This window comes from Urocitellus parryii, chromosome X (assembly GCF_045843805.1).
Source record: "Urocitellus parryii isolate mUroPar1 chromosome X, mUroPar1.hap1, whole genome shotgun sequence".
Taxonomy (NCBI): Eukaryota; Metazoa; Chordata; class Mammalia; order Rodentia; family Sciuridae; genus Urocitellus; species Urocitellus parryii.
In genome coordinates, this window is record NC_135547.1 from 121308031 (window position 1) to 121320390 (window position 12360).

General features: G+C 38.6%; 1 protein-coding gene across 1 annotated transcript in view; it reads right to left on the minus strand.

Annotated features, from left to right (window-relative positions):
- Bmx (BMX non-receptor tyrosine kinase) overlaps positions 1–12360 on the minus strand; it is a 46024-nt gene that overhangs the window by 7789 nt on the left and 25875 nt on the right. Inside the window, exons 12-17 of the mRNA XM_026396738.1 lie at positions 9869–9996; positions 7491–7565; positions 6077–6248; positions 4704–4920; positions 3541–3605; positions 2145–2263 (exon numbers count right to left, since the gene is read on the minus strand). Coding sequence (XP_026252523.1) covers positions 2145–2263; positions 3541–3605; positions 4704–4920; positions 6077–6248; positions 7491–7565; positions 9869–9996 — 776 coding nt within the window. The remainder of the gene's footprint in view (positions 1–2144; positions 2264–3540; positions 3606–4703; positions 4921–6076; positions 6249–7490; positions 7566–9868; positions 9997–12360) is intronic.

Here is a 12360-nt window from a genome sequence, read left to right on the forward strand (position 1 = left end):
CTTCATGATTTTTCTTTTCTGTGTATATTGGATTTTTTTTCCAATGAATAATGCCAAATATCCAAAGGGAAGAGTTATTTTTAAAAATGTTATCACATACCCAACAACTTAGGAGGCTAAGGCAGGAGGATTATGAATTCAAGAATGGCCTCAGCAACTTAGCAAGGCCCTAGGCAACTTAGCAAGACCTTGTCTCAAAATAAAAAATTAAAATTGGGCTGGGGACATGACTCAGTGCTTGAGCATCCTGGGTTCAGTTCCCAGTACCTCCCCCCAAAAGAAAAACTGTGTCTCATAGAAAAATAAATGACTAATGAAATGTTTCTTTTGGGGGACCATCTTGCAAGTGTTAAGCAGTAAGTCAAATTGCACTTATGAACTAAGACAGGCATGAAATAGGTCTGTCATATTTAATATGTTTTATAATTTTATGATAATTTAGATTACTTATCCTGGACCCCATCTGACAGTGATTGAAAACAGTGTTGACATTCTCATCACATTAAAAAAAAAAACTCAAAATTTATAGAGTCACAAGAATTGATTCCCTTTCCTAATTACCTTTACCTTTTTTTTTTTTTTTTTTTTTTTTTTTGCAGTGCTAGGGATTGAAGCCAGGTCCTTGAACATTCCAGGCAAGCACTCTACCACTAAATTTTAATTTAGATATTTTAATAAAATAGGATTTAACGAAATTCTTATGTAAAGGGCTGCCTAATAAACATTTTAAGCTTTGTTGAGTCATGTGGCCTCTGTGGCAACTACTCTCCTCTGCTGTTGTAGCATAAAATCAGTCACAGACAATGTGGAATTAAATGACCATGGCTGTGTACCAATAAAACTTTATTTATAGGTGGGCATAGTGGTACACACCTGAAATCCCAGTGGTTTAGGAAGCTGAGGCAAGAGGATTGTGAGTTCAAGGCCAGCCTCAACAATTTAGCAAGGCCCTAAGCAACTTAGTGACACCCTGTCTGTAAATAAAAATATTTTTTAAAAAGGTCTGGGGAAGTGGCTCAGTGATTAAGTGCCCCTGGGTTCAATCTCTGGTACAACAATAACAACAACCAAAAAACCCTTTATTTACAGAAATAGGTCACCTGTTTTTTTTCCTGCCCCCAATCTAAACTATGAATTTTAACAAGGAAAGGAGACTACTTGAAATGAGGACTGAACTTGCTCTTGTTTGGGTCTTGATGTCCTCCAAAGACCATATGTCAAAGGCTTGGTCCCCAGGTTGATGCTATTGGGAGGTGTGGACACTTTAAAAGGTGGGGCTTAGTGGAAGGTCTTTAGGTTCTTGGGAGTGTGCCCTTAAAGGGGCTAGTGGGTCCCCTGCTCCTCCTCTTCTTCTCTTTTTTTTTTTCCTTAATTTGTTTTATTAGTTATTGATGGATATTTATTTATTTATTTGTTTATATGTGTTGCTGAGAATCGAACCCAGTGCCTCTCACATGACAGGCAAGTGCTCTACCACTGAGCCATAACTCTAGCCCCTCTTCTTCTCTTTTTTTGCTTCCTGGCTATGAGGTGAGCAGCTTTGCTCCACCATGTGCTGCCTCACCACAGGCCCAAAAGCAATGAAGCCAATTGATCATGGACTAGAACCTCCAAGACTGTGAGCCAAAACAAACCTATCCTCTTTATAAGTTGATTTATGTGAGATATATGTTATAGTGATGAAAAGCTAATACCAAGCTGAAGAAAGTGCTGAGTCATGTCTGATGCTTCCATTAGGGATGCCCAAAGAATTGGTCTATTCAGAAGGGAATAGTTATCAGTTACTTTCATACAGAAAATGACTCCATCTTAAGTCTTTCAACTTTCTGGATTTTAAGCAAACTCAGATTTAGTTTTTAATGACTCCTTTAAAAACTGTTTGAAATCTTCATTGGAAGAGTTTTTATCCCCTTTGACTTTATGAAAAAAATATAAGCAGGATGTAAATTATGCGATGTGCACAGGACATCCTAACACCCGACCTAAGAAGGTAAGTCATCTTCTTCAATTTCTTGCTTGTCTCAAGCCATATGTATAATTTTGTAAAATGGCCTCTTTAAAATGGATGTTGTTGCGCTTGTGGTTTCCTGTTGTGGAAGCCAGCTTTTGAAACAGGGCCAGGTCCTGTGTGGCCACTTCCTTACCGAATGCCCATACGTCTGACTTGCTGCTGTATTTGAAGTAGTGAAACACCTCTGGGGCTGACCACTTGACTGGAAACTTTGTTCCTACTGAGCTCACATACTGGTCATCAAGAACATACCTAGGGAGAAACATCAACACAGACATTAAGTACATGGTGATGCAAAATGGGAAGACCTCTGTTATGGTATAGATGTGGTATCCCCCAAGAGCTCACATGTGAGACAATGTAAGAAGGTTCAGAGGAGAAATGATCTGATTGTGAGAGCCTTAACCCAATCCGTGAATCGATGCCTGATGGGATTAACTGAGTGGTGACTGGAGGCAGGTGGAGTGTGGCTGGAGGAGGTGGGGCATTGGGGGCATGGCTATAGGGTATATATCTTGTATTTGGAGAGTGGAGTCTTGCTCTCTGCTTCCTGATCATCACGTGAGCTGCTTCCCTCTGCCACACTCTTCCGCCATGATGTTCTCCCCGAAGGAATGGAGCCTGCTGTCTATGCATTGAGACCTCTGAAACTGTGAGTCCATAAACAAACTTTTTCTCCTTTATAATTGTTCTGGTTGGACCTTTTAGTCGCAGCTGCAAAAAAGCTGACTAAAACAACCTCTGCTGGCCACTATTGCCTGTGTGGTAGAATAGGCTGGTGAAGGGCATCCAGAATCTTAGCTGAATGCCCTGGTTTTCTGGATCTTTTGCTTTCCTTTCCATGTGTCAGTTTAATTAAAGGCTTCTCATGATTTGCAAATATTTAGAAAATGTAACTTTGAAAATAGCAAAACACAAAAGGTATATTTTTGCTTGTATTTTCTGATCTTTTTTCTGGTATTACATATTGAACTCAGGAGAGCTTAACCACTGAGCCACATCCCCAGCCCTTTTTATTTTTTATTTTGAAACAGGGTCTCACTGAGTTGTTTAGGGCCTTGTTAAATTGCTGAAATGGTCGGGAGGACTTGGGGTAGACTCTATTTTTTACTTTACATACTAATGCTATATTTATTATAATATATGCATATTATTTATATAATTAGCAGAAGGAATACCATGTATTTGCTCACAAAAAAAAAAAAACAACCCTAATACAGGGACTGAGGCTGTGGCTCAGTGGCAGAACACTTGGCTAGCATGTGTGAGGCGCTGGGTTCGATTCTCAGCATCACATATAAATAAATGAATAAAATAAAGGTCCATACATCTAAAAAAAATTTAAAAAAATAAAAAGAAACCCTAGTACACAAACAAAATGAATCAACTAGACAAAATAAGAGAATGAAAATTTCAGAAGTCAAAAAATTGAATATAATTGATAAGAATGCTACACAGCAAAATATGTTAGAAATCTCTACTGTAATATCAAACATCAGGAAAAAAAAAAAAGCTGATTATTGGCTTACCTTGTCATTCCAAAATCAGAGACTTTCACAGACAGGTCACTGTCCACCAGGCAGTTCCGAGCAGCCTTTGGAGGAAAAACAAATCTCTGAGTGATAAAAGTGCCCAAGAATTTCCTGATATCAGAATCACTTTTTTTCTGCTGCAGCAGAATTCTAGGCAAAATCTAATATTGCCTATAATAACCCCAAATGCTTTTTTGTGGGGGTACTGGGGAGTAAGCTCAGGGGCACTCGACCACTGAGCCACATCACCAGCCCTTTTTTGTATTTTATTTAGAGATAGGGTCTCACTGAGTTGCTTCATGCTTTGCTGTTCCTGAGGCTGGCTTTGAACTTGTGATCCTCCTGCCTCAGCCTCCTGAGCCACTGGGATTACAGGCATGCACCACTATCCCAGGCTCCAAATACTTTGAAGTTGTCTTTTTTTCTCCTTGCAATTTTCAATTTTTTCAAAATACAAATGTGTTTCCCATAAGAATTTTCACCCAGCACCCATTCTTATCAAACAATATGAAAGTATATATTTAACACACAACATTAGCTTACCAAGGAGAGAGGACAAATTTCTAGGTGCTCTTTCTACCACTGGATACTGAACTTTAACAAATATTTTGAAGTCATATAAACACTGCACCAGTGACTTATAGAATGAATACACTGGCCTGATGGGCATGGCTTGTTTGTATGCACCACAAGAACATCTCTAAAAATAGACCTCAGGTAATGCCACCCACAATGCTCTCCATTCCATTCCCATCCCAACCCAAGGATCCACAAATTTCATTTCCTTTTTTTTTTTACATCAGGGATTGAACCCAGGGGTGCTTAACCACTGAGCTACATTCCCAGCCCTTTTCATTTTTTATTTTGAGACAGGGTCTCATTAAGTTCTAAATTGCCTTGGGCCTTAGTAAGTTGCTGAGGTTGGCCTCCAACTTGCAATCCTACTGCCTCAGTCTCCCAAGTTGCCTGGATTATAGGCGTGCACCAACATGCTCAGCTCTAAAGTCATGATTTTTATTACAAAAGTGTTATGTGCTTATACAAGTTACAAGTAAGCAAAGTAAAAGAGATGATGCCCTCCTTGCTATCCTTCCGAGTGGCCCATCCCTGGAGGTGGACACTTCCTTTCCATTCTTCGAGCTTCCAGTGGCTTAGCTTACCAAGTCCCGGTGTATGAATTGGTGACTCTCCAAGAAAGCCATGCCTTCACAGACATCATAGCACATTTCTAAGAGCTGGGAGGGTTCTAGTCCTTTTCCATGACTCTTCAGATAATTGAGCAAACAGCCGTTAGTTATATATTCAGTCACTATGTATATGGGATATTTCTTTGAACATACTCCATAGAATTTAACCAGCTTGGGATGGTTGAGTTTCCTGGAAAGAATAGATTTTCAAAGTTCAGTGCTCTACTCCATTTTCCAGATGCCCTGAAAAAGAAGGATTGTCAGTACAAAGTTTAAATATGCTTTTAATCTGAAATAGGCTAGGATTTGCAATTTCAATTATCTTTGACAAAACCCCTACTATAATAATGTTTTCATACCCTGATACTTGGTTCCTCCAAAGTAGAGGGATCAGTTGCACTGGTTTGCCTGGGACTGAGGGGTTTCTGAGATACAGAACTTTCAGTGGTACGTCCAGGGAAGTCCCAGGTAAACCTGGAGGATTGGTTACCTTACAAAGTCTGATTCACCATGTTGACAAGAAGAGGGTGAATTATGTACATCACACACACACACACACACACACACGAGTGATGAGATGTGTTGCTAAGAACTGAGGATTATGCTTGGAATCTAGATTCAATAGGAAGGAAATCTTCATTTATCAGGAAAGAAAAACAGTAGGGTGAGAAGGGAATTTTACCAGACTGTATTGAAGGTATCAAGAAGGAAAAGGATATTGGTGATAGCGCATTACTTTACAGTGTCGTCTTAGTCCTGGGTAGTAGCACCACTCTCTCCCTCATCCCACCATGCACCTCCTCAAGGGTCAGAAAGGCCACAGTGTGAAGGAGACCTTCCTGCACAGCCTGTATATCCCTTTCTTAGCCACTCTTGGGGTGCCGGGACTCTGGACCCCCTTGTCCATATAGTCCTGAGGCTTCTTCCAGAACACTCCTTGGGTCTATCCCTTCAAGGGCGAACCTTGCTACCTCTAGTTAAGATCAGTAGCTAATAGATGGTTGTTTCTGGAGACAGGAGGGAGCCTGGGCTGAATGCTGTCTGCTTGAATTACCTGTGGATGGGAGGAGAAAGGGCAAGGGTGGAGTTTGGAGGACCAAAGGCTGGTCACACTGTAGAGTCAGAATTCTGAATTCAAATCAGGTTGTTCAAACTGTTATGATGTGTCAAAGTAATAGTAACAGCACAAACTGTTATTTAAGTTTGTTAGCTCAACTTGTAACTTCTAAATATTTCTATGACATGAGGACACTTGCTCAGGCCTTACATATATTAGGGACAGGCTCATGAGTACTAATGCCCTCCTGTGATGAAAGCCAAAATGTCATTCCTTAGGAGAAACTCACATCATGGTCTGGGCCTCCTGAAAGAATTCATCTTCTGACATGGAGCCCTCCTTGATCATCTTAACGGCAACGTCATACTGTCCCTTCCACTTGCCCAGCTGGACCACACCAAACTGGCCACTTCCCAGCTCCTTCAACAGGGTGATCTCTTCTCTTTTCAGTTCCCAGATTCCTAAGAAGGCAAGACAGACACTCTTGAGGATGAGTACAGAAGGCTTTGGGACCAACAGCTTCCTAAGTGATTTCCTCCTTAGTGAGATTTTTATATTGACATATGAAGAACAACAAAACTTGCCCTTTTTGTACTTTGAGACAGAGTCTTATTAAGTTGCTTAAGGCCTCACTAAATTGCTGAGGCTGGCTTTGAACTCTTCATTCTCCTGCCTCAGCATGTTGACAAGCTGCTGAGCTGCTGGGATTACAGGTAAACACCACCACACCTGGCCAAAACTTTTAAATTTAAGTCAGTAACTCAAAAAAAAAATCTTTAATGATGCGGTCTTATGACACACATAACACTGTTCAGGAAAACACTGTTCTTAAAGCAGCTGCAATTACCAATAAGAAAGTTTAATTTTAGTAGCTCAGGAGGCTAAGGCAGGAGGATCAAAAGTTCAAGGTCAGCCTCTGCAATTCAGTCAGACCCTGTCTCAAAATAAAAAGGGCTGGGGATGTGCCTCAGCAGCTAAGCACCCCTGGGTTCAATCCCCAGTATCAAAAAAAAAAAAAAAAAAAAGACCTAGAGTAAAATACTACCAACCAGAAGCATCTTGGAGAAATCAGTGTCAAAATGTGTTTGATGCCCTTAGGTTGGTAAAATATTGTTAAATTTTGTTAATGAAACTGTAGTCTAGGTGGATGTTATTATCCAAAACACTAAGGTGAGGGCTAGCTCCATGGAATGGGCCCAGAAGCTAGGTAAAAGGACAGGCAATGGGGTGCTAGAGAATAATGGTAGGATCAAATAAGAGGAAAAATTTGATAATCTTTTGGGTATTGCTGGGGAGAGTACAGATTTCAGTTGGGTGGATAGAATGAAAAGAAATGACTCAAGGGGCTGAAGCTGTGGCTCAGCAGTAGCACACTCACCTGGCATGTGTGAGGCACTGGGTTCAAGTCTCAGAATCGCATATAAATAAATAAATAAACAAATAAATAAATAAATGTCTATCAACAACTTTAGAAGAAGAAGAAGAAGAAGGAGAAGGAGAAGGAGAAGGAGAAGGAGAAGAAGAAGAAGAAGAAGAAGAAGAAGAAGAAGAAATCTCAATCTCCAGAGCTAAAGCCCTCCCTGGAACAATCTGAACAGGACCTTCCTTCCTGTCTTCCGTCATTTTTCCAGTTAGTTAACTATTTATGCTTCAACCAAAAATGGTGGGAAATGAAATTTAAGAGCCAAAAGGTGTATCCATACCACTTCCCAGGGACACAGAGACTGGGACCTTGTTGGCCTTGGTTGACACAGGGTGGCGGAGCCTTGTAATCATGCCTGCAATGAAATAGCATCATATCATTGCACATATTATATCACTTCACATAGCGTTAGTTTATAATTATTCTCTCTCCAGAGTAGTTGAGATGCAGAAAGAGAATCTGTTCTGACTATGTTCATCTTGTAATTGTATTAATTTGCTTGACCTAACTAGGTTAAATCCAAAACAAAAAAGAGTAAATCGCTTAATGTGATTTTTAAAAAATCTGTCGAAATTAGTAGCTTGATGGAATCTTTCACTTTAAAATTTTTTCTATTTTTATTTTGCTGTCTCCTTATAGTCCTACACTTAAATATGTGTACAAACAACACATTCATTTGGCAAACATTTCAATGATATGGAAGGGTATACATTAAAAAAATAAACCACCTGTCTTTTTAAAAAAAAAATAAACCTATTACCAAATTAAGCCTGCTACTAAATTTACATAGCATTATGGTAAAGCTTGGTTAAAATCATTATAATTTTTACAGTGCTTTGAAAGAACCCATTCAAAAATGTAAACAATTCTTCTTTCAAATTTGGGGTGTTTTCCAAGTTCATTTTTCTTCCTTTTTCTGGGCATTTGTTGTTGTTTTTTATTTATTGGGTTTGTTTTTGTTTTTGGTACTGGGGATTGAACTCAGGGGCACTCAACCACTGAGCCACATCCTCAGCCCTATTTTGTATTTTATTTAGAGACAGGGTCTCACTGAGTTGCTTAGGGCCTCGTTTTTGCAGAGGCTGGCTTTGAACTCGAAATTCTCCTGCCTTAGCCTCCCAAGTCACTGGGATTACAGGCATAAACCACCACACCCAGCTTATCTACCACATTTTCTTTATCCACTCATCTGTGAATCATACAATACATTAATAGAAAACTTAAGAAAGTGAGACTTAAAAAAAACTCTAAATAAACATTTTAATCTCTTCTTCCTATCCCCTATAAAGTTTCTTGTGTATCCTATAGGTGGAATCATTCATTTAAAGATGTCTGTTCACATAATACCTTTCTCAAAAGATACTTTTGAGGTACTACAAGTTGAAATAAGAAATTTGGATAAAAGAAAATTGCAAATAATAACCAAGTCAGATGCAGCAACACAAATCCAATGCTGAGCCCATGGTTTATTTTTATGCACTTATAGTTGGAAATTTCCTAGTCACTATCCTTAAGTGGTACTATTCTAGAAAACAGAGGGGATACACACACACATACACACACACACACACACATACACATTCCATCTTATTTATATTTAATCTCCAGTCCATTAGGCAAAATTATAAATGAATAATAGTACCCAATGTTGGGGAAGATGAAAGAGAAATTGTTAGTGGGATTTTACATTCCTGAAAAGCATTCAACAATTTCCAAGCTTTAAATATTCTTAGCCTTTGTCTTGTAAATTCCACTTCTAGGAATTGGCTATAGAAGCAGTCAACTAAGAGTATGAGACCTCCGTGCAATGAAATATCCATTGGAATGTGCAAATATAGGACATGATCCAACTGGTGATCAATAGAGGGCTATGTGAATAAAGTATAGGGTAACTCTACAATAGAATTCTATGAAGCTGTTAAATAGAACAAAATAAGCTACATGTGTTTACAAAGAAAGACATAGTGAAGAATGAATACAAGCTTAATACATGGAAAATGATCTTATATCTGTAAAAATGCAATGTTTATACATATGATTTATATTTATGATCAATAAAAGTGTTTGTAAGCATTTAAAAACATCTGCCATAATTGAAACTAATTTGTTCATGGGGATTATCTATGATGCGTATTTCCTTAATATTTGAATTTTACAATCAACTTACTACCATAGGAAGGAACAAAAATCAACGAATATTTCTATAAACAGAATTTATCCTTCTAAGTCACTCAAATCACTCAACTTTATTCTTTTTTTTGGGGGGGCAGTACCAGAGATTGAACTCAGGGGCACTCAACCACTGAGCCACATCCCCAGACCAGTTTTGTATTTTATTAGAGACAGAGTCTCACTGAGTTGTTTAGCACCTCGCCAAGTTGCTGAGGCTGGCTTTGAACTCACGATCCTCCTGCCTCAGCCTCCTGAGCTGCTGGGATTACAGGCGTGCGCCACTACACACGACCCTCAACTTTATTCTTGCCGGCATTATGGCATGTATCCTGTTATACTTCAAGAAGTATAAGTGAAAGATAGTAGACAAAGGGTTGCATTTTCCCCTGCATTCTTGGTTCCTTATATAATTAAGAGTATTAGGAGGATCAGTAGTATCCAAGAAAATTGATATTTATCCACAAGGACCCATACAAGATAAATTACCTGCTGAATTGTGTTGATGATAATGAATAAGCTTTGGTATGGAATCAAAACAGTAGTTTTCTGCCAGGTATAATTTATTTTCAGCATTTGTATGCACATGGTAATGTTTGACAGTTCCTTTTTTATCACTAGTAAGGAAAAAAGATTGTTACAACACTTCAAACAAACAATTGAGGCTTGATTAAATGGTGGTTAAATAATTATTTTGGATGCATTTGCAAATTTTGGAGAGGAAGTCAGGGTGGGTTTCTCAGTCCTGACATCTGGTGTTTTTCCAAAGGTATCCATGACAGTAATTATGGAAGAGGGCTGCTCTCTGAACTCAATGTATCCTTTGTACACATACAAAATTCATGACTAATTAAATTCCAACTTTCCAGACTGTTCTTCCCATAGTAAATATAAAAATAGAATATTTCTTTGATCATTAAGAGCCTTGCAGTTCTTTAGGGTCATTTCTGAGCATAAATTCTCTTTCAGGATAATAATAGAAATGAAAATCTGGGAGACAAAGATGATTAGGTTGTGGGTCTTTTCACCCCAGAGCATGGATGGGAGATTATTTTGGGAGTAAGACACATAGGATGGAGTGGGTGGAGATGTCCTTTAATTCCTCATATAAACTAATACCTTTTCTTTTATATATATATATATATTTATTCTGCTCTGATGGACTGAAGGGAGGAAAGACTAACAGTCATCCTTATCCAACAAGCCCTGATTCTTTTTTGTTGTTATTAATTTTTAGTTGTAGGCGGATACAATACCTTTATTTTATTTATATGTGGTGCTGAGGATTGAACCCAGTGCCCAATGCTTACGAGGCAAGTGATCTACCACTGAGCTACAATCCCAGTACCTTTTCTATATAAAACATTTTTTTCTTTTTCTCTCCTTTTAGAAATCATAGATAATTGATGCACATTGATTTAGGCTAATCAGGAATAATATGATTGTCTTAGATTTTAGAGTATGGCATTGTGGTCAAGTACCAGGCTGTTAATCTGGTTCTAACACTTGCTAGCTACTTCCTCTAGTTGTTGTCTAGTGTTGGATGAGGTTGTGTGTGTGTGTGTGTGTGTGTGTGTGTGTGACCCACAAGAAGCAGTTAATGAGTTATTGCTGCTAGAATGCCAACCTATTTAAAATTGCAATTATAAAAAGGAGAAAAGGGTGCTCCTTTTTGTTGCAAGTGGCTAATCTGGTCTTGGTGTCAGTGTGAAATTCCCTCAAGTGCACTGACAAGGTTTCATAAAGGAAGGCTTCTATATTCATGGATCATGATTATTTTCATTTGATTTCTTATCTATTTGCTAATTTGTCTACCTGGCCCCCTTCAAAAATGAATCTGGAGTTCAGAAGCTTGATTAGGAGAACATCTGATATTAGATTTGGCCCAAACTGCCAGGCCAGAGGGCCACAGAGGTCACTCAGTAAACACAGTCTTCTCCCACTTCTAACTAGCTGCATTGGTTTTAGTTGACATCTGTGTGCATCCTAGTATAGGAGCTACACTGTGGATATGACTTCTGGCATTGGAAAACGCCACGTGGTCACTCAGGATACACCCTATTATCTCAATTGGACATAAGTACTCTGTAAAAAAAAAAATTCTCAAAATACTTTTTATCACTTTATTATCATAAATACACAGGTAAGCACTGTGGAGTAGAGCACCTAGGAAAAGCACCGAGGCCAATGGTCATTCAATTCAGCTGTTAAAAAAAGATCCTACACATGGGTTGGGGTTGTGGCTCAGAGGTAGAGCGCTTACCTAGCATTCATGAGGCACTGGATTCGATCCTCATTAGAAAAGCTTACTTAAAACTGAACACTGGGGTAGCTTTCTGAGCTCAGCAGGTGGCTAGAGCTGAGAGTGTGGGGCTGCCATTGTGTATTTTTTTCTTTCTAAGCTTAGGCCTGACCTAAAGGCAATCACCCATGAACCTCTTTTTTTTTTTTAATTGGTTCTTTTTAGTTATACATGACAATATAATTTATTTTGACATCATTATAGACACATGAAATATAATTTGTTCTAATTCAGTCACCACCTCTGAGTCTTTTAATAAATATTTACTGAGGCATGTTGTTCTCTGGGCACTCTGCCATTGTCTAGGGTGGGAGGGAGGAGGTCACCCAGAAAACAGTCTCTTGAAAGTGGGGGTAAAAAACTATGTAATGTTTTGAACAACCAACAATAAAAAAAAAGAAAGTGGGGGTAAAAAGACAACAACAGGGCTGGGGTGGTGGCTCAGTGGTAGAGTGCTTGCACTCTATGTGAGGCATTGGGTTTGATTCTCAGCACCACATACAAATAAACAAAATAAAGGTCCTTCTTCAACTAAAAAATATTTAAATTAAAAAAAGACAACTACAAATGGTCACATTCAATAAAAATACTTTGACCCCAAATTTCAGAATTTATAGATGGTGTCTTACCTTAAAATGTGACAAAGTGATCAGCCTATTCAAAGAACATATGCAGGAGG